The sequence below is a fragment of the Grammomys surdaster genome, unplaced genomic scaffold (assembly GCF_004785775.1).
Source record: "Grammomys surdaster isolate TR1022 unplaced genomic scaffold, NIH_TR_1.0 139, whole genome shotgun sequence".
NCBI lineage: Eukaryota > Metazoa > Chordata > Mammalia > Rodentia > Muridae > Grammomys > Grammomys surdaster.
The window spans coordinates 11,973,528-11,998,713 of record NW_021604597.1 but is presented as its reverse complement, the minus strand read 5'-3'; the positions used below and the strand labels follow the sequence as shown (position 1 = coordinate 11,998,713).

General features: G+C 35.9%; 1 protein-coding gene across 1 annotated transcript in view; it reads left to right on the top strand.

Moving 5' to 3' along the window:
- The window catches only part of Gpr149 (G protein-coupled receptor 149), a 50,705-nt gene extending 26,815 nt beyond the window's left edge, over positions 1 to 23,890 (top strand). Inside the window, exon 4 of the mRNA XM_028763449.1 lies at positions 23,318 to 23,890. Within this exon, the coding sequence (XP_028619282.1) occupies positions 23,318 to 23,890 (573 nt within the window). The remainder of the gene's footprint in view (positions 1 to 23,317) is intronic.
- The last annotated feature ends 1,296 nt before the right edge of the window (positions 23,891 to 25,186 follow it).

Below are 25,186 nucleotides of genomic sequence, written 5' to 3'. Positions count from 1 at the left end.
AACTAGCTTCTTGTTGTGTCAACATATGATAGAAGAGTCAACCCAGTTTCTTTGGACCTATCGAACAAGGATATTAATGCCCTTCATGAACACATCATTGAGGTAGTTAGTATTTTGGCACATGACTAGGAAGTAGAAACATTTAGATAATATACAGCGTCTCATCAGAGATCAAGACATGACTGTAGTGCCATGTCTTGGGATATGAAATTTTGAATATTGGTAAGATCTCCAATACAAAGCAAAAATCAAGATATTGTCACAAGAGAGTTAACACATGACTTCAAAAATATTTTTAACTGCTCGCCTGACTAAATAAGGTCAAAACATATTTAAAGATGTTTTACCATCCACACTGTGGTCTGTATTCACTGTGGGAGATTTGGGCCAAAACAGAGTAGGAAACGCTGCTTCTTCTCTACAGAAGGAATCTGTATACGAGCAGTGGCTGACCTCAGCAGTTGTAAACAAGACTACCTACTATATTGTCTGTGATGGTTTAGTATGGCCTTCTCTGTGCAACTCCTCAACCCCATCTTTCTTTGCAGTTTCTGTCTTCCCCCGTTTTTCTAAGCATGGTCTCATTTCATCTTCTGCAGATCTAGTCTAGCTGCCTTTAGAGTCATTTGCTGTCTAGCAGGCTATAAAGATGCAACCACAGACTCAGTTGCTCATTACCCAGAATTATTATAGAATCCCTTATCTACATGTTGGCCCCTGATAGGCATTATACCTTGAATTGCCTTACCTCATTCCAAATTATAGCCATTGTCTATAAAATTTGTCATTTCAATCCTCCATTCTGTCCACATAGAAGATAGACCACTTTAAGCAAAATAAATTCCCTGAAGGACCAATTTTTAAAAATAGATTTAAAGAGTATATGCGAGGATATATTTTACTTAAGTATAATCAAGAGTATATCCTTCCAGAATATATTGAATTAGTGTGAAGCATGAATTGCAAAAGAGGCAAAGCCTGTAGTCCTCAACTTACAAGGCCTATTTTAATTATTTTGTATCTATCATAATAGTGCTAAAGTTGTAAGATATCTTGAAGACTTCTACAAAAGTATATTGTGATTCATTTTATTTGTTGAGAGAATTTTCTGGCTTTCAGCAGCGTATTAGTCACTTTCATGCTATAGTGGTAAAACACCATGATCAAGACAACTTGTAAAACAAAGAGTTGATTTGGGTTTATGGTTCCATTTACATAAAAGTAGTTGGAAAAGAAGAGTAGATGATTTTATTATACATTTGATCCATTTGGGTTGACAATATTTTCTCTCACTTAAGTGGTTTTTTTTTTTTGTACAAAGTGGTGCATCTTTAGAAAACATAGTATATTGTACCAAACTCAATTTTTAGTATTATGTCATAGTAACAAACTTTCACACTTCTTTCATTGATGAAATTCATTAACATCATTTGTCCAATTAAGCCTGGTAGAATTGATATTTTTTCTATTCTATGCTCTTAATTTTGAGTCCTAGTTCTTGATGACCAAAAAAATAATTATGTATTTCTGTTATCACCTAAGACACTTCAAAATAACCATTCACTATAAGAAAATTTAAACTGCATGTATTTGAAGAACAACAGAAGTGAATGAATTTGTAAATATAGTAGAACAAACAATAAAAGCTTATTTTATTGAAACTGCTGTTTTGAGACAAATCTCTCAGGTAGAGCAATTGCTGACCAGCAACAGTTAAAATCCTCACTCATCTGAAAATGGATATGAGAAAGCAACATGAGTATGTCCACTCTACTTACTGTTTCCAGTTATACTGTGGCAGAAGGAACAAGCTCCTGAGAACTACAATTGAGCTGGAGCCCAGTGCTCACCAGATGTTACGTGTCAGAGTGGGCTGAGGAAAGTGAGAGAGGGAGGGGGAAAGGGAAGGGGAAGAAAAGGAGGGGAAGTAGGCAAAGAGGGGATGGAAAGGGAAAGAAAAATGGAAGGGAGTGGAGGGAGGAGAGGGGAACAAAGGGAAGAGAGGAGAGGGGAGGAGAGGGGAGGGGAGGGTAGAGAAGGGGAGGGTAGAGAAGGGGAGGGTAGAGAAGGGGAGGGGAGGGGGGGACAGGGACAGGGACGGGGACGGGGACGGGAGGCTGGTATGAGTCCAGATCATAATTATTGGCTAATAGACTAAGTCGCAGTTCAAGCTCAAAGACCAGAGAATCTGGGAGTGTGGCATCTGAGGGCCAGGGAAGTGGGTGTTCTGGCAAAAACAGAACATGCACTTTCTTAGTCTCTCCCTCCTGTTCAGCTTCTCAGGCCACTGGCATTGCTGAGGGTCACTTTTCCTTGCTTAGTCTACTGATTCAACTGCCACCTCTCTAAGAAACATCCCAAAGCTGCACCTATACATATTTTAGGAGATAGCTGGGCATCTCTTACTCTAGATGAATTTACACCTTAATTAATTTTACATGTTTTAACAATCAGGACTATAACCATATGTCTGTTTTCAACAATAATTCATCCAGCATGAAATTTAAGCCTGGTTACTACTAGGAATATGAATTATGATAAAATATGATTTAATTTATGATAAAGCATTATGATCTATTCAGCATCTTAACATCTAATATTCTGGTACATCTAGTCTTCCAGAGAAAATAATGTCCTAGTTTCTAGTTCATAAAATAGCCTAAAACACCTTGGGTTGGAATTTATACAGACTTAATGCTGATGGAAATGCCCCTTGGTACGCTGTGATGATGATACTAAATCACTTTAATGGGAGGATATGGGCTCTTTGGGGAAAAAATTGATGAACACATTTGAAGAATACAATATTTGCAAAATTTAATGTTTTAGTGTAGTATTATTGAGAAGATACTCTCAAATTATTATTAAATATTGAACGTCATGTCTCAACACATTTCAAATAAAATTGCATATTAAAATAACAGTGTTTCTTACTAAGAAAATAAGGGGGGAAAGCAGTGTTAAAAAGTGGCTCTAAGGTGAACATTTGAATCAATAATTTATATTAGATATTTCCTAAGAAACGTATGATATTTGAATTTTAAGAAACAAACCATTATCGAAAGTTGTTACTTAGCTAAAACCAGATATTTATCATTGTTTAAGTTCTACAGCAGCACATAGCTTGAAATTCTAGGCAGCGAAGACAGCTCCTAATGTCACTGCAGTAGCAGACTGTTAGAACAAATGAGGTGATTGTCAGAGGAGCCAAGTGTGCTTGGAGGACAGGTCACCTCTCTACTGAATGCATAACAATGTTGAACCATGGGCTGGCACTCCCCACCTTCCAATCTTCCCTTGCTACCAGTTTTCTAGGAATGATTTTACATGAAACTTGACCTTTGAATTTACAATACCTGTCCAAACAGTCTGATATACATGCATTCATTTTCATTTCATTCTAAGATTTAGTTTTTTGTGTAAATTCTTTCAAGGACTCATTTATCCTACAGTAGTGTGTTGGATAATCTTCCATGATTTTGTGTATGATCTAGCATCTCTTTTGCTGTTGGTTGTATGCTTTTCCCTGTGAACAGATAGGATGAATAGGATTATTTCAATTGTCTTGTATTGTTAATTCTTCTGCTGTATAGCTCTATATTGTAATACATGACTTAATTTAGAGAAAGTCCCTGGTCTGTTGAGGAGACTGTATGTTTGTAGCTTTTGGATGGACTATTTCTTAGATGTCTGTTAAGCCCATTTGCTCTATATTATTCAATTTGCATATTTCTATTTATTTATTTTTTTGTTGGGAAGACCTGTCAATCAGAGAAAGTGATGTACTGAAGTCACTAATTATTACTGTTAGGATTGATCTGTGAGCACCTCTGCTCACCATTCCTGTTTCAAATTTCAGTGCTTGCTGAATTACTCACTCAGTCAGTGTGGAGTGATTCTTATTGTTTCTCACATATCTTGGCTTAAAGGTCATTTTGTCAGGTATTAAAACAATGACAACTGTTTGTTTCCTCTGCCCACCTAGTTCCACCGTGTTCCTTCTTTTACTCTAAGGTAATACCTATCATTTGCATATATCTTTGTATCTTGATGAAATACATTTCTTGAAGGCAACATATAGATGGCTCCTCATTTTAATCTTATCTAGTCATCTATGTCTTCTTACTGGGGAATTGACATAGTTAATATACAGAGATACTGACAGGTATGTGTTGATTCCTGTCATTTTGTTGATTTTATAATACTGTATCTTCTTCCTCCTCCTCTCCTCTTCCTCCTCCTCTTCTTCTTCTCTTCCCCCCCCTCTTCCTTCTCCACCCCTTCTCCTCCTCCTTCTTCTCTTCTCTCATACCATTGATCTGGCATGGTTTATTCCTTCTTTGGCCTCAAAAATGGGCGATCTTCTCTTCTGTCCAAAGAAAGCTGTCAAGTAACTTCTGTGGAACTGGCTTAGCATTCATGAGTTCCTTTTCCTGTATTTATCCTGGAAAACTTTCATGTTTCCTTCAATTATAACAGAAAGCTTTTCTGAGTATAGAAGACTGGGTTGAAACTTGTTATCCTCTAGAACTTCAAATTTATCATTTCAAACTCTTCTGGTTTCTAAAGTTTCAGTCAAACAATCTGCTGTTCTTCTGATGGGCCTACTATCTATGTGACTTGGTATTTCTTTCTTGCCACTTTGAATACATTTTGATTGGAAATTGATGATGGAATATCATTTCTGTTTCTGTCTATTAAATAAATTCTTTTGCATCTGGATTGTCATTTCTTTTTGTAATTCTGGGAAATTTTGTTATGATTCTTTAAAAACCCGTTTTTATTGCATTAGAATGAGATTTTCTTTTTTCTGTTAGTTTACTGTGTAAAGGGACTTGGCTTTTTCAGTGTGTCACAAATACCTTGGAATTCCCTTAGTATTTTATTATTTCACCTTCATCTTTGTGTGATTGTTTGGGCTCCTTTACCTTGTTCTCAAGCTCAGATATTCTCTCTCCCTGATTGATTTTTATTGGTGAGACCTTTTATTGGTGAGTTCCTTTTATGTATTTGGCTTATTGTCTTTTAGACTTGCATCATTTGAAACTGGATTTTCAGTGTTTCTGGCTCTTTGGTGCATTCCTCTTTCATATCCTGCATCACCTTATTTTACTAAGCTGCTCGTGTTCTTGCTAAGGGACATTATCATCTTTGATTTCTTTGAATACTCTTAGTTATGAGATGTACTATAGCTACTTTATATTGCCACTGTACAAAATGTTGTGTTTCTGAGTTAACAACAGTGGCTTTTCTGACAATAAATAGTATGAAATATTGGAGTTTTAGTTAATAAGATTTGGATTGGGAAGCAAGTGTGTGAGGATATGAATAAATATTAGATAAAAAGTAATAAAAGCAATGTGGGTAAAATAGCTAAGGGGGAAACACAAATTTTAGAGATTATAAAAACGATGATGATTTTAATCAAAAGGTAAAAAGAAGAGGGAATAAAGATGAGAGAAGAAGGGTCATAGGAATAAGATTAGAATTTCTGCAGTTAAAGAGTATACAAAAGAGCTCCATGTGCTAAATTGAGTACAGAAACATACACAGCAACCCTAAGACCTAAGAGCAATATTCAAACAAACCACTGTGAGACATACTTATGAATGAATTGCTGGCACAATTGCACCAACTTGAAGAGAAAGTCTTGTCTTAGATCTCTCTGGTTCTACTGGGCTCCACTTATTGCTGTGGTGGGGAGGGCCATTGATCTCTGTGGCCTCAATGTTTTGTGCTGTTCTGGCAAGTGGAGAGGGGAGGTTGTACGTTCTTTCCTTGTATTTCACCAAGAATTTGGCACTTTATTGTTGCCTAGTCTATTCCTGCCCTTTCCTTACAGGTATTACTGGTGTCCTCGGAAACCTTAATTCAGTCAAGTGGTGCCAATTTGAAAGAGCTTACAGCTGACCATTCTTAGCTCTCCCATCTGCTTTCCTGTAGAAATTACTCCTGGCTTGATAAATTCATGCACAGACCTTGTTTTTTGAAGAATAAAAATGTATTATCTTGACTATTTTCTTTCATTGAGTTTCAATGGTGAGGCTTCTAATCTGCTGTCTTACCCAGAATTCCTAGATTTGATAAAGGAGCAAGAAAAGAATTTTCATTCTTGACATTATAATGAGTGTGCATACTATTCTCTTCTCAGAAATAAATATATACTCAAAATATAGTGATCCTTTGTAATGTTTAATACTGATTTTAACAGGGCTTAGGATCTTTTAGGATACAAGCCAGCGGGCATCCCTGTAAAAGAGTATCTATATTATATTAGCCTTTGAGTATGTCTGTGTATTGGCTACTTTTCACTTGCTGTGATAAAACACCACAATCAAAGCAAGTTATAGAAGAGTTTATTTGGATGTACTCTTCCAGAAAAATGAGAGTCTATTTTTGCACAGTGGAGTTCCGCTCCCCTGCTTAAAAAAAAAAAAATCACAATCACAATTCTGTAGAAATATGGGAAGTGAGTCTTCTAGATAATTTGGAGGGTTAGAGGTAGAGTTATGTTTTCTCATTCCAAGAACCTATGTGTGCCTAGCCAACAAAAACATACCATGAAGAAGGATTCGTGGAGATGTCTATAAAAAGTTATTGTGAGGGGCTGGAGAGATGGCTCAGACCAACAAGAACTATTCGTGGAGGAGAATAATGTTATAGCCTCTATCAGGAATATCCTTCTTTGTTTGTCTCTGATTACCTGTGAGAAAGAACGCTATGAAATTATGGACTCTATGTCCATATATCTACTTTCCAAGTTACATGCAAATTCTTCTCTTGGCCAACTCTATTCTGGAAGCAAACGAGGAAGCAAATTATGGATAGGTGATTTCCATTTCATTTAGGCAGAGTGCAAACCATCAGAGTATATAATGCCTTTTAAATGCCTTTTACAGGGCATCAATATTAGACTTGTGAACTGGTTTCATAGATAAAAAGTTGCAAAGAAGTTTTTTCTGTTTTTCAAAGTTAATTTTGCAAAATAAAAAGAAAACACGTCTCCATTATTTGGATAACACATATAGATTTTAGGGATGAATTGTAGAGATTCATATAGTGTTGAGATTTGAACTTTTTCTTTTAATCATAGGGATGAAGACTACTAATGCTATAGTCACAAGGAATCAGAAGTCATCTTTAATATGCTTTAGCCTAAGGAATGATTGCTGTATATTCCTATACCTCAAATTATTATTTAATGTTACTGTTTAGGATTCAAAGATGATAAATCAGAATTCTCAGCTAGTCATAGAATCATCAAAATTATGATATTTTAAACATATTTCTAACAATTTGATGATCAATCTGCCCTTGAATTTCAAACAGCATTTCAAGAATTTGAAAACTCATCTGTTTAGTATATAATTCTAAATTGCATCATTGCTGATGAATACACATATTTCACTTTTAAAATTAAAAATATTTAAATTAAATATTTAGTAATATATTATTTTATTATCAGAAAAAGGAAACTACAAATTTGTTATTAACACTATTATATAAAGACAAATATGTAATAAACATATACATATACTTATAGAGTCCCATATATTTAGAATATCATATGGTCTTTTTACTGCTGTTCTGTGATCAATAAGTGTTTCTTCTTCTAAATATGACTTATTTTATTTACACATATAAATGTTTTTTCTTGTATATAGGTATGTGCACCACTGATGTGTGCCTAGTGCCCACTGAGATCTGAAGAGAATCAAACCTGAAAAGAAGTGTTCTTGACTGCAGACCAATTGTTCTACCAGTGTAACTTACTGTTGGAGGTGCTGTGTGAGCACTCTTGACTCTCTTTAGAGATTTCCAACTAAAATTTTAAAAAAGGCTACAAAACATATACACATTGCTTTATAATCTGCTTCATTTTCTCTTCTTATTATATTTTTTTGCAATGGGTGGTTCCATCACAGTATACATTGTGACTCAGCCTTCTGACATTTTGAAAATGCATAAACATTGTATGAGCAACAGTTGTTTACTGGTAACTAACAGAGACCTTCTAGGTCTTGGCTCCGTAATAGCTTTCATCAAGTCTTTGAAGACAATTTTATACTTTTAATTCATTTAGAAGGAACATTCCTACTGAGATATCTTGCATAAAACAGTGCTTTCTTTGACGCCAACTTGGACAAAATAAACAAGGTATTTCAGGGCTCACATAATTTAACCTTTTTTTCGAGATAATGAGATTAAAGCCTGTAATAAGTGTATGACTTGCCCAGGATCATGGGATTGTTCAGTATTAGGTGTGCTATGTTACGTGTTGCCCTGAAAGTCAGTGAACAAACACTACAAGAAAAGATTATTGAAAAGGATTTTCCTGAGACTGAAGAGATTGCTCAGCAGATAAGGACACGTGGCATCCAAGTTCAGTTCCCAGTACCTAAGTCAAGTAGCTTACCAGTAACTCAAGCTCACCAGGATTCAGTGTTGCCAGGCCTTTTTGAGCATCCAACCACATACATGGCACATATTCACACAGATACAAATATGTTTCTGAAATAAATGTAAAGTTTTACATGTTTTCTATGCCATAGAATTTAGTAATTTCAAGTGTAAAATTTAGTGATGTCTAAGTTTTTCAAATTGAGTGACCACTATCAAATATCAGGGTTAGGATATTTCCATTACACCAGAAATATCCAGTGTGCCCATTTAGTCTCAATTCCTGTTACCTCCCCTGTTCCAGGACACCATTCATCTACTACCTGTGGGTTGTTTTGCTTTCTCTGATACTCTGAGTACATTTGTCTTTTATACTCCCACATAGATCATAAATATAAATTGTTACATTGTTTTTCGATTTGTTTTGTTTTTGTAGAGTAGCCATCTTTTTCAAAATGTTGCATTTACCCTTTAAGAGAAATCTTTCAAATGAAAAACATACATCTGCATTCCTGATTTAATTCTGATTAGCAAGTGTGTTGGTTGATTAGGTATGGCTCCCCTGAACTCATGTGTTTGAATGCTTGGCCCATAAAGAGTGGCACTATTCGGAGGTGTGGCCTTTTTGGAGTAGGTGGGGTCTTGTTGAAGGAAGTACTTCACTGTAGGGGCTGGCATTGAAGTCTCCTATTCTCAAGTTCTACTTAGTGTGACAGTCTTCTCTTTGCTGGCTGAAGATCAAGAGGTAGAACTCTCAGCTCCAGTTCTAGCACCATGTCTCTCTGCATGCTGATGATTGTTATCATGTTGATAATTGACTAAACATTTGAAACTATAAGCTATCGGAAATTAATGGGGATTTTGTTTTTGTTTTTGTTTTTGTTTTTTTATGAGTTACCATGGTCATGGTGTTTCTTTGTAGCAAGAAAACTCTAAGACAATGAAGAATATTTTCTTACCATTGTTTGGTAAGGTATCCCCAACCACAACATCCCACTGGACGAGAAAATTTTCATTAAGAGAAGAGAAATTATTTACCTTTCCTCCAACTTATGGACCTAGGGATAAAACTCAGGGACATACATATGAAACAAGTACTTTAGCCCTGAGCCACATTCTCAACCCTGTGCAAAATTAATTTGTTTCTTAGAATTCACAATTCCTATTTTTTACTTTATATGAGTTGAATCCAAAGATTTATAAATACTATGAAAAAACCCTACCATTGAATGATACCCATGGCCCTTTTTAAATATTTTTTTCTTTTGAGAAAGTTTCACCAAGTTGCCCAGCATTGAATTCAAAGTGGTCCAGGCAGGTCTTAGAATTGAGACTCTGTTATGTTAGCTTCCCAAATTTCTGGGGTTAAAAATTTACACCACCAAGCCCAATTATATTTCATTTCAAGTTAGTTTATCTCTTGTTTTTCTTAGAAAAAACTGATGGAAACATGAAAATAAATTTGAATGTGTAACATATGTCACTCAATAGAAGAAAAGTCATTTTATTTCTATTAGACTAGAAAATGAAAAAACACCTCTTAATAATCCCCAAACTAATAACACATAATTTAGAATTCCCATAGTAATTCTTGTGGCTGTGATGGTTATGCCCATTGGCCTAGATGAACTTCAAAGAAAGATTTGAAAATATAAAGAGCACAATTCCTATAAGAAAGACAGCAATTTAAATGAAATAATATGCTCATAAAAATTCTGTCTGGCTATAAGATTAATGAAAAATGAGATTTTATATTTAAGTTGAACTTTTTTCTTTTATCAGAATGGCTTATTTTCAACCAAAGTAGAATTTGAATTAAGCTTTATATCATATTAAATTAAACATATTTGAATTCAGATTTTTTTGGTTTTGGTTTTGTTCTAGCTAGCTATAAAACTGGCTTTGGGGCTTTCTGCTATTCCTCTAGTAGGAGTCAGATTTTCTCCTTTATTTCTATAGATTACTAATCCTATAAAATCATATAATGTATTTATCCATGAAGACATGGAGCTTGAGACAGTGCAGAGCCAAACAGACTTACATATCTGCTGCTGTCAAATATATGACTCATGACCTGGCAAACTCAGCATCATCTGAGAGTGTTTGGTAAGTCCCATCACATGCCTACTGAACCCCATTTTGCATTGGCACAAACAATATCATTTTTATTTTGATGCCGTCTAATTTATCAAATTTCCATTTATGCTTTTGGTGTCAAGTCTAGTAACACTTTGCCTCTAGATTGTATATGTTGTTCGTTGTAAGTAAAATGTTTATAGTCATATTTTAATTTTTAATCCATTTTAATCAATTTTTGAATAAAATATGAGACAATCCTAGGCCATTTATAAATACACACATACGCACACACACAAACACACAAACACACACACTCCATCACCATTTGCTGAAAAGCCTGTCTTTCTTCCTTCAAATCGTTGTTTCACCTTTGTGTGAAATTGGTAGAATACATATATGTTTGTAGATTTATGTCTGCTTTTGTGTCTCTGTCAGTGTGCCTCATGTGTGTGCAGGTGCTTTTAAGGACTGAAGAGGGCATCAGATGACCTGGAGCTTGAGTTACAGGCAGTTGTGAGCTGCTTGATGTTGGTGCTGAGAACTGAAGTCAACTCCTCTAGAATAACAGCAAGCATGCCTAACTATTAGGCTACACCTCCAGCCAAAGCATATTTATGTCTGCTTTTGGCTTTTCTATACAACTCCACAGACATATATGTTTATCCCTCCTTGAACATTATGGGATTGATTATTATAGCCATATTAAAATTCAGCAGATTATTCTTCTCACTATGCACATATTTTTCTTTCTCAAAATAATATTATTTTAGATTATTTGCCTTTCTGTATAAATTTAAAAATACCCTTATCTATATCTGTAAAACTATCTTACTAGGATTTTGATAGAAATGATATCAAAGATATATCAATACAAAGAAAATTGAGATCTTAGTGTGCTGAGTCATCTAGTCCATTGTTTCTTCCTGTACTTAGGTATTTGGCTTCTTTGAGTATTTTGTTCATTGCCAGTATAGACATCTGTAGAGGTAAAATGTATATCTTAATATTTAACTTCATGCACAATTGTAGATGCTACTATATTTTCAGTTTTTTTTTCTGGGTACACAACCATTGGTGAAAAAAAAAAACGGCATTAAAAAAACTCCAGTGATTTTGTACATTTATCTTATATCCTACAATCTTATTTAGATATATGTTTATTCTTGAATTTTTTATGGTTCCCTAGGATTTTCTCTATGAATTAATTGTGTCACATACAAATTGCTACAGGTCATTGTCTCCTTTCTTCACTTTAAGCTGTTCAGGCACTGTACTACACACAACAGTAAGCACCTGTGTCCTTCCTTTGCTCCAGTTCTGTGGGAGAGAAAGTGTCTTTTGCCATTGAGTGCAGTTAGCTAGACAGTTATGACTGGTACTCTACCAAAGTAAGAAAAATTTCTTCCATCCTGCCTTTTATATTTTTTAATCATAAGTATATATTTGATTTTGAAAATGATTGTTTTCTGCCTTGGTTAATATGATCATTGTCTTCTTGATTTCTATTGCTGCAATGAAATGCCATGACCAAAAGGCAAGTTGGGGAGCAAATGGTGTATTTGGCTTACACCTTCACATTGTAGTGTATCACTGAAGGGAGTTAGGCAAGAACTCAAGCGGAGCTGGAACCTAGAGGCAAAACCTGATGCAAAGGTCATGGAGGGGTACTGCTTACTAGCTTGTTCCCTGTGGGTTAGTCAGCCTACTTTCTTTTATAATTTAGGACCATGGCAAGAGGTGTGACAACTTATAATAAGTTGGGCTATCCCCATCAATCACTAATAAAGAAAATGCCTTACAGACTTTCCCGCAACCCTATCTTATGAAAGCATTTTCTCAGTTGAGGTTATTTCCTTTCTGATGACTTGAGCTCATGTCAAGTTGACATAAAACTAGCCAGCACAATCATGGAATTTTTCTTTCTTAACTGTGGTGGATCACATTAATTGGTTTTTGAATTCTAAACCAGCCTAACATTTCTGTAGTAAACTTTTCTTGGCCATAACGTGTAATTATTTAATTGATGACTGGATTCTAATGATTAATATTTGTTCAAGATATATGCATCTGTTTTTATGAGTGATGTTAATCTGCATACTTTTCTGATACTATCAATTTAGTTTTGGTATTAGACTAAAATCAAATCTTTGAAATAAACTGTTCCTTCCTCTTCTAGTTTTTGCAAGAAAATTGATCTTTATTAGTACCCCTTAAAGTTGGTAGATTTCTCCGGTGAAACTATCTGTGCTCTAGGGTATTTCTCCTTGACATTTTTTAAGTTATAGTTTCAAAGGCCCTGATGACTGCAGTAGACTTCAATTCCTGTTTAATTTTTAGATGCCCTGCCCTGTGATAGGTTTTGTGCTTCAAGGGAGTCGGTATGTTTCATTTAAGTTGCTGAATTCAAGTGTGTGACTTGTATATCATATCCCCCCACCCCATCCTTCCAGCATCTGTGATTATCACCTGTTCCTTTCTTATGCAGGTCATTTGCATCTTCTATTTTTCTTCTGTCAGTGCTCCTAGGGGTTTGTCAATGTTATTGATCTGTTAAAAACCAATTCGTGTGCATTGATTTTCTCTGTTGCTTTCATTGACATGATTTCTGTTATCTTATTCTCTTCTTTATTGCTGCTTTGCTTATTTTGCTTTAGCTTTTCTAAAACTAAATCTTGGTGAAAGCTGAGACTTGAGACGACTGCTGTACTCTAATACATGGATTTAGTGCTTTAAGTTCCTCTCTCGGTGCTGCTTTAGCATGGATTTTAATACGCTGCATTTATTTTAATTCAGCCCAATGTGGTTTTATTTCCATCAACATTTCTTCTTTGAGTCATGCACCATTTCTTAGTGTTTGCTTAGTTTCTAAGAGTTTGAGAATGTTCTCGTTATATTCTGGTAACCCTGATTCCACAGAGAGAACAAAATTCTGTATAATTTTATTTCTTTTCAATGCATTTCCATTTCTTTTGAGTCACTCAACAAGTTAAAGATTACCTCAGAGAATACTAAAATGCATTCATGTTGCATTAAGGAATGAAAACAAAGTCACTTCCTCTTGGATTAATTGGATGGTGAGTGAGCCCAAGTTTTAATTTTCTAATCTACCTGTGCCTTCCATTGGCAATAGTCTAAAGATACTACTGACCCATCTGTGAGCTCTCTGTTGGACTCTGTTCTGTCATTAATGTGCCTGTCTCTGGATGTCTGTATCTGAATCTGTGTCTAGCCCTGTGGCTGTCCATGAAAAGGACTTTGTTCTGTATTTGTTGAATGGCACAGAAAACACAGTATGGAGGAGGATGAGGGATTCTTTACAAAAATTCTTAGCAGAGTTTTACAAAGGAAGAAACTTAACTGATCCCATCTGACTCACAATAGCAGACAACACTACAAACCCATGCAATTGAGCTGTATCTACATTACTTGCAAAATGTATAGTGGATATTTCCTTTACGGTTGCTTTCGACCTGTTGGCTGTTTTCAGCTTATGATTACCATAGCACACACGCGCATACCTTATTTTAGATTAGGGTCAAGAACGGATACATAATTTAATATAAAAGCTAAGCATTTTTCTTAGGTTGTAAAGGCTGATTGTATGAGAAGTCCAAGGCAGGTACTGCTGGCTATATTGTTCTCTTAAAGGTAGATTAAATTTAAACAGGCTGAGTACACAACAGGAGAGCAGGTTAGGTACACAGTCTTTAAAGAGCTCAACAGGTATTAGTAATTTTGCTGAGAGGTTTGCCAAAAACAGTGTTTGGGGGAGTGTTCAAGAAAGATTTTCATAAAACATATATCACAACATTGTTCTGTGAACTAGACATTGATTATCTTAGTACACATTTCACTAACATTTGAAGAAAATACATACTCTGGTTTAATTGGATGGAATTTTCTTAAAATAGTCTACAGATTGATTAGATCACATTGACCCGTGGGGTGTTTTCTTATTCTTGCTGATTTCTGACTTTGTTCTCTGTTACTGATACAGTGTTGCGGTCTCCAGCTATATAAAGAATTTGCATTTTCCCTCAGTGTTACCAGTCTTACATCATGCTCTGCAGTTTGCTGTGTTCTACATTTTCTTTTCTCTTAATGATTCATTATTTATATTTGTGTGTGTGTTTCTGTGTGAGTTTATGTGTCTCACAATCTACTCATCTTGTTCTGGTTGAAGTTAGAAACATTGCATAATCTAATCACTTTGAAACCGTTTTGTCACTCTCCAGCTCTCTAGCTTGACTAAACCGTTTCACCACATAGAAGATCATGTAAAAATAGTCTCTTATAAAGATAAGATGGAGAAAGACCATTAAACTACCCATATCTTTCTCAAGTCTTGATATAAGACACAGAAAACAGAAACTTCCAAAATATCTTGGTCTCTACTCTCTCCATGCTCCTGAACAGCTACATACACAAAAGCCTTGCTACATGTGAAGCATTCTACCCTTCACTTCCTTTGCATGAATTCTTGTAAGGCTCATGATTTCAAAATACAAGCCTAATACTCAGAGAAATGAAGATTACAGAGATTGTGACTCCACTGGGATCAAAGCCAGATGTATATGACCAGGTGGCAGAACTTCAGTCCTGGCATCCACAGTACCAAAGAGTTTTGCCTTAGCAGTTTCTATGTATCCCTCAGTCCCTCATGTGTCACTTCCTGTATAAACATCCAAGTTCATGGCTCTAAAATCACATATGATTTTAAAAGACCTCCTGTTTGCTTTCCCTAGTACCTCACTCACCCTTTTTGACCTATCTTTCACAGGCTGCTCAGTTATCCTCCCAGAATATGTTTCTCCCATTTTATTCCTATTAAAGTGATCCTTGTAAGGTCCACTCAAAAATCTTTATGTTAAAGCTGCTTTTCTAAATACTGTTTTACTTCCTAATGTGAAGAAATCCTTTTTCCTTCCATGCTTTCCTAGAACACTATAGATTACTCCCAAATTAGAAGAGTGAAAGGTTAGCTATGTTTACCTCAGACTTGCAAGGAAACAGTCAGAGAGACATGTTCTACTGTGCCTTGAAGTAGCAGAACAGCTTAGAACAAAGGGCATGAGATGGGTGATCTTGGACTTGGATTCTGACATGCACTTACTTGTGCTACCTCCCACAACTCAATTACATCATCTGTATGCTTTGGATAAGTAGGGCCTTCATTTTAGAAGACCAATATGAATAACGAGTGTGAAAGTGTTAAGCACCCACCAGCAATTGTGGCATGTGGATCATGGTCAATAGGATCAGTAAGTATTTGTCATGGGAAGCATCAGTCTTCATGGTTAGACTTTCACCATTAAAAAAGGCATGGGCAAAGATGCTTGCTATACAAGCCCAAAACCTGATTATGGAGAGCCAGAAGCCACTCAAAAAGTGGCATTTGTAATCCCCAGTGCTCTGGGCTATGATTCCAATAGGCAGCCAAAACAATAAGGTTCCAGTCCTGTCTCAAAAGTAGATAGATAGATAGATAGATAGATAGATAGATAGATAGATAGACAATTGAGAAAGGTCAAAAAGTCCACCTCTGGCCTCTAGATTGTTCTCAAAAGCAAAAGTACCTCCTCCCTATGCTACACACACACACACACACACACACACACACACACACACACACCCTAAATTAAAATAAGAAGAAAAGACATAAGGCACAAGCCTGAAGTCTGGAAGGGTAGATTTTGCCACACATCTTTTCATAGAAAAGTCTTTTAATAAAGTCATTTATTTTCTTTCCCAACTTTTTCTTACTTTAATCAGTTCTTATGTGTCATCACATTTTGATTCGCTAATCATACAAAGAGGACATGATGGGACAAATGATTTGAGGAGCTGAGAATATGAAAATATGCAACCTTTATAAATACTAAATTTCCCTAGAGCAAATTTTTTTTTAAAAAAAATCTACTTTTCTCATGAGTTCCTTTGTATCTGATTTTTGTTTCTTCCTGTTATGTCTATTCTAGCTTCCCCAAACTGCTCTGTCTGCTTGACTTACACTTCTCAATGTATATACCTTTAAAGGCCAAAAGTCTCTTAAAAATCATGAAAATAAGATTTTAAAAAATATTAAATTTGCTAATTTTTTAAATTATTCATGAGTCAATGATACATTCCAACTTCTGATTCATAGAACTTATGACCAACTGTGGCCTTGGATAAAGTGATGATCTTTCCTGATGTAATATGCCTTGCTTAAGTTGAATAATTCAGACAAGCAAGAGAAAGCTTCACCTTGTTCAGATAATAATGTAGAGAGACTCTTTTTATATTATAATTTCACCCTGAATTCACCTAGCAGCTTATTGTGAAAAAAGAAAAGGCATTCAGTATATCCAAGGTCAGCAAGTTTGAATCAATTATAACAGAAGATTATTTGTGCTAATGTGTTTACATGGCAAGCTCTCTTCTCCTAAAGTATTTGTGAGGTTCAGAAATGCTTTTCATTTCTAAATTAAAAAAAAATCTCCCAGCCACCCACACTTCTGAGTATACTGCAGTAACGGGTTATCATTATTCCCAGGCAAATGCTAATTCACTCAATTTAACATGGTAAGAAAGCACAGACTATGAAATGAATAGGTCCTGGCTATTAAAATAGATTATTCTGATCCTGCAGTAAAGTTGATGTCTAATTAAGTTCCATACATTTTAGTTTTATCAAAGAAAATGTTGAGATGATCTTTCCATGCAACTATAACTAATGTCTCTTACTCAGCATGGTCAAATACAGAAATATATCTGGACAGTAATACTATTTTGTTTTTTTATTGGCTTTAAATTTTTTTATACAAACAAAATAACATTCTGTTACTCTTCTATCTATTCTGTAGTTGTTTTGAGCCAGGGTCTTTGTTTGTGCTGAAGACTGATCTCATGATCTTTCTTCCTCTACCTTCTAAGTTTTGAGATTATTAACCTTGGCTACCATGTCCAGCTATTCCACTTATTTTGAAATAGCATCTTCATCATATGCTGACCTTTAACAGCTAGAATGTTACCACATTAGTATGTTTGTATGTTTTCTTGCTTATTCACAGGCTTATACACTTTTCACAACACAAAGGAGAATTGCATTTGGATTTTCATTTTATAAACACACTAAGTAATCAGACTTGCAATACATCTCCTCAAAATAAAATAATGTCTCTCTTGTCTTCTGTTTGTATTTACTGATTTTTATTCCTGAGGTGTTGTCTTGGCAGGTTTCACAATAGTGCTATTGTTTGGATTCAGACCTTTATTTTGAAGATTGTAAAGATGTGCGTGTCTGTGAGTTTTCTCTGATGTATGCTTGCGCTTCATGAACAAGCCTACGGAGGCCAGAGAGGACATTAGATCTGATTCCTTGGAACTGGAATTATATAGAGTTGTGAGTCACTATGGAGATGTTGAAAACCAATCGACGGCCCTCTACAAGAAGAGCAAATGCTCTTTAAACACTGAACCATTTCTCCAGACTCTGAATGGAACATTTTAAGAATATGTTTAAATTGACAACAGTCACCAGGCTTAGTTTTACTTACAATTCAACCACCTCACTAGAGTCTGTCATTAATTCTCTCTCAGATTTTCCTTTTCTCTAGAATTGCTAGGTAGAAAACACATACAGCTACCAGTTGTGTACCCTTGTTTCTTCTTGCTCAGTGCCTGGGCTCCAGCCTGGGCTCCGTATTCCTTTTCTCTGGATTGTGGCCCAGTAGAACCTTTAGAGTAGTGTCAAGTATCACCAATGCTGGGATTTCCACCATCTCTGAGGATATAGTCCTGCTTTGGGAAGGTTCTTGGGTCTCTCTTTTCCTTGCTTGAAGCTAGGCTAATTTCTCCATGACAGTCCTGAGCACAGCGTTGCATCTCCCTGTGGACTGGGGTTGTTTAGGAGGGCGAACAGCTCTGTGGTTTGTGGTCTCATAAGGCATGAGAGCATCTTCACTCCACTGTTGTACATCAGCCAGCCTGATAATGATTCAGTTAGCCACGTTCTCTTTTCTATCAATACCAATAGAAAATCCTGGTAATTTTACTGAGTCTGTCAGCTCTTCTCTTGTATTTTTCAATATCATAGCTCTTTTTATTCATGATTACATTTTCTACAGCCTGCGATGGTGTTCTCTAACTTAAAAAATAAACAAGTATGTTTAAAGGGGACAAAAATTCTATGAGTGATGCCATATTTTTATGGTCTTACTTAGATAAATAAAATATAGTTGTACAAATAAACTAGGGGCTTGTTTAGATCTGTAAACCCAGCCTAAGGGAGGCACAGGCAGGAAGGTTATATTGCCAATGTAAGTCTGATTTTTAAATGGTATCTATAAAATCTATGTAAAATATACCATCTTAATCATATTTAAATGATCACTGCTTGGCTATATGATGATACTTACTATATGATAATTCTAGTTATTTTTTGAAATTTTTTGGAGGCATTGTTCTGTTTTCCACAGCATCTGTATCATTTTACTTTCTCACAAACAATAGGTTCCAAGTTTCAATGATCGTCTTCAGTAATGCTTTTCTGTATTTTCACAGCAGCACCCCGAAGTCTGAGTTTTGATTTCCATGAGTTCCTGCACGACTGATGCTGTGCATCTTCCCATGGACATCCTAGCCACCTGTGCAATTTCTCAGAAATCCTATCCATGTTCTTTGCACATACCGCAACCTGATGTTTTTGTTCTTATCTCTGCTTTTGCCTCTGTAGTTCTCAAATTTAGACTATCCATTTATATGAAGGTTCAAAAAAATTAGTTTAATTTTTTAAATGCAGTACTTTGAATGCTATCTCAGAAAAATCATTTTTATACTTATCTGGTCTTTGGCAATATCTATTTCTTAAATGCTAATTGGAATGAGCTATCATTCTCTAATTCAGTATGTGGATCTGTCAGATCAGATGAAGAAGACATCCCAATCTCATTCACTTTAAACATTCTTGAAGATTTGCTTTTACTTTGTGTAAGTGTTTTATTGCATGCATGAATACATACCATACGTATGCTTCTTGCCTATAGAGGCCTGAAAAAGGTGTTAGAGCCCCTGGGACTGCAATTACAGTCACCTTTGAGCCTCCATGTGAGTACTAGGAGTCAAACCCGAGTCCTCCTTGAAAGCAACAAGTGGTCTTAATCTGTGCAGCATATCTTCAGTTCCCTTAATTGTTTACCTTTCATATACTGATTTTGGAGGTAGGGTGGCATGTGCTAATGGCATGGCTTGTGTGTAAAGGTCAGAGGATGAGTTACATGAGGAGCATGTTTTCTCCTTCCACTATGTGAGTTCCAGGCACCAAACACAGGTCACCAGGCTTGCATGGCTAATGTTTTTACCTGCTGAGCACTGGTCCTGTTCCTCATCTATTTGATATGAACTGGTATCAGTACTACTTTTGCTACATATGAAGACACGATTAAATGTCTCTTTAGATAGGCATGTCTGTATCCTTTTAATCTGTTTGATAACTCAGTTTTTTCATGACTTTTTTTGTCTGTTTATTTTTAAGCTTGTATACTACATAGCAGTTTGTTTGTACAATGTAAAATGTCAAAGAATAACTCTTGAGAATGATTTATTGAAGTAATAAAGTTGGCCATTTCTCTTATAACAAATCATAATGTAAAGTAATTCGGGTTTCAAATGAGCAATTTCGTAGAATACGGGAAGGAGGTCATCTTACATTATGAGACAACACTCAGAATTTCCTTCATGTGTGCATCTTTGTATGTGAGCATGTGTCTGAGTGGTTGTGCATGGGATGATATGCTCACTCATGCACGTGTGTTGGAGGACAGAGACTAGCTTTGAGATGTCTTCCTCAATTACTCTCCAACTTTGTTACTTGAGACAGGGTCTTTTTCACTTAAGCTCACCATTTTGGTTAGATTCCAATGAGCCCAAGAATCCTTGTCTCTCTGCTCCCACCCAGTGCTGAGGTTACAGATAGGTGAGACAGCACAATGGCTTTTCCCTTGAGTGCTGGGGGTCAGAAGTCACTTCATCATGCCTGCACAAAAAAAAGCCCCCTTTATGACTGAGCCCTCTCCATAGCCCCAACACTGAATAAGGCTTTAGTAAATTCTGTAGTTAAAAAATCAGAAATCTCTGTCTTTGATTTAAAACAAAAAAACCTTTTTTTTTCAAGATAGGAAGATTTTCAGGATGACCTTATAACTCATAATTTTGCAATCCCACCCCCTCAAATTACTTGGCTTGATACCAAGCATGATAGCACTAACATTGATGTCACTGCAGAGAGTGAGTACAGCCTAGCTTTGATGCAATACAACCCACTTTCTTCATCATCATCTGGAAAACAATGTGTACATGAAAAGCTAGTCTGCCTTAATCTCAGGCCATTTTACATTAGGAATAAGAAGGCCTTTTGATGATATAACTCTTTTCTTAACTTTTAAGATTAATCTGAAATGCCACTCCTACATAAACTATCCCTATCAGAGGTAGTTACTCCTTGAACCCCAGAGACCTTGGTCACCAAGTCAATTACAATATTTAGTGTGAAACATTCATTTCTAAACACCTTTCTATGCCTAAATATTTGAAAGATCTTTGAATGAAGAGAGTATTCTTGTACTCTCAATGTGAGCTTTATTCTTGTACAGTGTAGACACTTACCAAATGTTTACTAAATAGGAAGATAAAGGCCATTTTCCCTTTGTCAAAATTCCCACTGTTAAAATAATATTCTGATAGAGTAATTGGCCAATACCATACTTATTGACTTGATAAAGTTCTTTGCCTCCACAGATAGCAAAACCAAACTTTACAGCACAAGATTTCAAAGTTCTTGGCCCACTGGAGTGCAGATCCTTGAAGTGAGCACCCAAGATCCCCTTATAAAGAAACAGAATGCAAGATTTCTCCATAAGGAATAACTTAGACATTTCTCACATATCACAGGCTTTATTTTTCATGGTCCTTAAATTCAAGGAAAAAAATGGAGTATAAAAACAACCAGTGTCAGGGGCTTTTGGGGTCCACCACTTACTGAACTACTGACAATTAACAGGCCTGGGAGAGGCTTTGTATCTACTTGTGTCCACACTGGGTGAATAGTTCCAAACTCTAGGTCATCCATCTAGCAGTAAACTCTGTGGGACACAAGCCAAATGTCATGAATATGGGAAAGAGATTTGTGAAGAATAAGGGAGACTGGCAAAAGTGGGAGAGAACAAAGAGAGAGGGCAGAGTAACTAGAATGCATTACACATATCTATAAAATTCTTTTATAAACTAAAATAATTAATTTCAAAAAACAACATAAGAAAAACCATCTCACAAGAAATTTAAGGTTCATTCCCACAAAAAAATTTCTAACTGTGGTCTGGAGAGAAAGCAATTAAAAGCCCTTGCTGTTCTTGCAGAGGAGTAGGGTACAGTTTGTACCACATCCACAAAGGGGCAGCTTATGATTAGGTGAATTCTACTTCTGGAGGATTAGACACCCTCTTCTGGCCTCTTCAGATATAAAGCATTCATATGATGTATGTACATGCATGCAAGCAAAACACATTAAATTTTAAAAATAAATATTTAAAAAATGTTCTGAAAAACGTTAAGCTATTTGAAATATTTTGTTTATATTTTTCTTCAAAGTAGAAGAGAATGAACATTGTTCTCTAAGAATGAAAAATCCAGTCTTGGGCTTTTCCTATTTATTCTTGCTGGGAAAAGATACAAAATTCCAGGCCTCATTCCACAGAACAATTTTTCTGGAAGTAAGGACTCTCCTGGGAGGGAGACTTCCAATGCCAAAGCTGAAATGGACTCAGGGAAACTAAGAAATTTGATCATCTTGACCTGCTGAATCCAACAACTCTCCATTTTTTTCAATTATAGGTGTATGTGTAAAAGTATTTGTTAAGTTGCCCCTCAACTTATTTCTACGCACCACGACATATTTTAATTAGAGCAATGTATTTCAAACTTTACCACGCAGCAGATTCAACATGGGCCTTCTTAAGTGAGCTTCCCCTTGAATAACTTGGAGGTAGAGCTTCCAAAATTTGCCATTTCCTAAAGCTCCCAGATAATGCTGTGATAAACTCTGAGTATTTGCATCTTACCATGGTCTTCTAACAGGAATGTGTAAGCAGAAAGAAGGTCAGTTGGAAGTATGGAAGCACAATACAGATTATAGACTTTTATGAGAATCAGGTTTCTTTTCTTTTTTATTTTTTTCACCTGTTAATGATGCTTCATAGAAAGTTGTCAGAACTTCAGGGAAGATTTTTGCAGAGCCACAGAATTCTCTGTAATTGGGTTTACCTTAATGACTCACTTCCCACTTGGTTCCTCTTAGAAAGTAAAAGTTGAATTATCCTCTGCACTAAATTTGTGTCATAGCTTTGCAATTATCATTTTTTTCTGGTAGGTTCACTAATGAGAAAAAACACACTGTATGCTGATAATACAATCTACATTTCCTATGATCTATGAATGCTTTTCAACGTAACCAAATACATAGCAGAAATATAAAATCAATTGCATATTGTAAATATGCATTTAATTTACATCAAAATTCTACCATTGGAAAGGAACCCCTATCTTATTGCTTCTTATCAGTATACTCATTTTGCTCTACACCGTGAAAATATCTCTTGCCTTCTCACTGCCTTCCTTTAGGGATATTTGACCTAGGAGGAACTCAGCTACAGAAGCATAATTTAAATCTCATTTGTAAGTAGTTTCCAGGGAAATGGATTAGAAGTACAAAATTTGCCATTCTAGAGCATGAAATAAATTTCTGTGTGTTCCACTCTAGACTTGATTTCAACACTATAATCATTTTGGGTTTTTTTTCCCACAGCGTTCCGGTGGTGGGCTGGATATTCCCATATGCGCGTTCCAGGGGACTGTGTCTCTCCAAGCTCCTACCGGGAAAACCCTCTCTCTTTCTACTTATGAGGTCAGTGCAGAAGGGCAAAAGATAACCCCGGCCTCTAAGAAAATAGAAGTCTATCGATCTAAAAGTGTTGGCCATGAACCAAACTCAGAGGAGTCTCCCTCCACGTTTGCGGACACCAGTGTAAAAATACACTTGGAAGTTCTTGAAATTTGTGACAACGATGAGGCTTTAGACACTGTGTCAATCATCAGCAACATCAGCCAGTCCTCCACAAAAGTCAGATCTCCTTCTCTGCGCTACTCACGGAAGGAAAACAGATTCGTCTCATGTGACTTAGGAGAAACTGCCTCGTACTCCCTCTTCTTACCCACAAGTGATCCTGATGGTGATATCAACATCTCTATCCCAGACACTGTGGAGGCACACAGACAGAACAGCAGGCGGCAGCATCAAGAGAGGGATGGCTACCAGGAAGAGATCCAGTTGTTAAACAAAGCCTACAGAAAAAGGGAAGCAGAAAGCAAGGGTAATTAGGAAGTAGAGGCTAGAAGGGCTCTGCAACCTTAGACTGCAAAACTTACCGTAGTTCCGAGACTGATTTCCCATTCCCTTCTAATCATATGCTCACACAAGCTTTTCTGGTTTCCTAGTTATTATTTTTTGGATGACCTGCTATAGTGCATAAATAAAGTGCATTTCACATGCTACTTAAAGATCCTACACTGTGGTAGTTGAACAATTTTGTGTCTGATTTCTACAAGCTTTATAAACCAAATCTTGACCTAGTTTGATAATATTTTGCCTGTTTGTCTAATGAATACACTGTTCTCATGCATGAATTTTGGTACACATACTGCTTTTTACTACAAAAGAGAAAAGAGATGTTCTGGCAATAGGAAAAAAAAATACACCAAAACGTTGAGTCGTATTTGAATACAAGATTTGTATCTAGCCAAAGGAACATAATCTAGTTTCTGCTTTGGCCTTTTGGTGGTCAAGGAAGTATATTCTTTTGTAAAAAGGCAAATTAGCTTCTAAGTGAAACTTTGGAAATATGTGTATTCTTAGTTTATAATTATTTCATTTGTTGTTATAAAATACAAGTAGTTTAGTAAGTGGTTCTGCTTGTCTTTCTTTGAGTGGATATTGGGAGAAATCTTGTCACATTAAGTTCCAAGAGGCAACAAGCTTCTGCCTGAAGCAGAGGAAAACTCCCAAGGCTAACTAAAGTTCCTGTGCTGAAGATTGGGAAGACTCGTTTTGCTGTTCTTGATGCATAGAAAATTTTACTTCAAATATTATTCTAGATTAGAAACTTTTTTTCTTAAAAAATGTATTATATCAAACAATGGAACAGCTCAATATGTATATCACTAAATGATGGCAAGGAATTTTATTTCTCTAAATACTTTATCAGCACACTACTAATGTATATTTCAAAAATTCTGATCCTTTGAAATTACTTTATTCTAATATTTCTATAAACATGTTAAATACGTTGCTTATGTATTTATTTACAAAAGTCCTTGTTGTTGTGCTCTTAGATTGTGTATACCTGAAGTTCAGGCCCATATGATGTTTACAGATTAAATGAATCATATTTAAAATAGTTTGGTTTCCATTGCATTCTACTGAGTCAAAACTCTTAAAATTACTTCGCATGAGCTTTTAGATTGTTTTGTTCTCCAGTGAGTATTTGTCATCAAGAAAAGATACTTTGAAATGGGTATTTCAACATAGATAAATAAATAAATGGTACTTGTTATGGCTCATGCCTTGGGAGGAAGTACAGGAGAAGCGACGTAAGTTTGAGCAAGCCTGGGCTCCTTG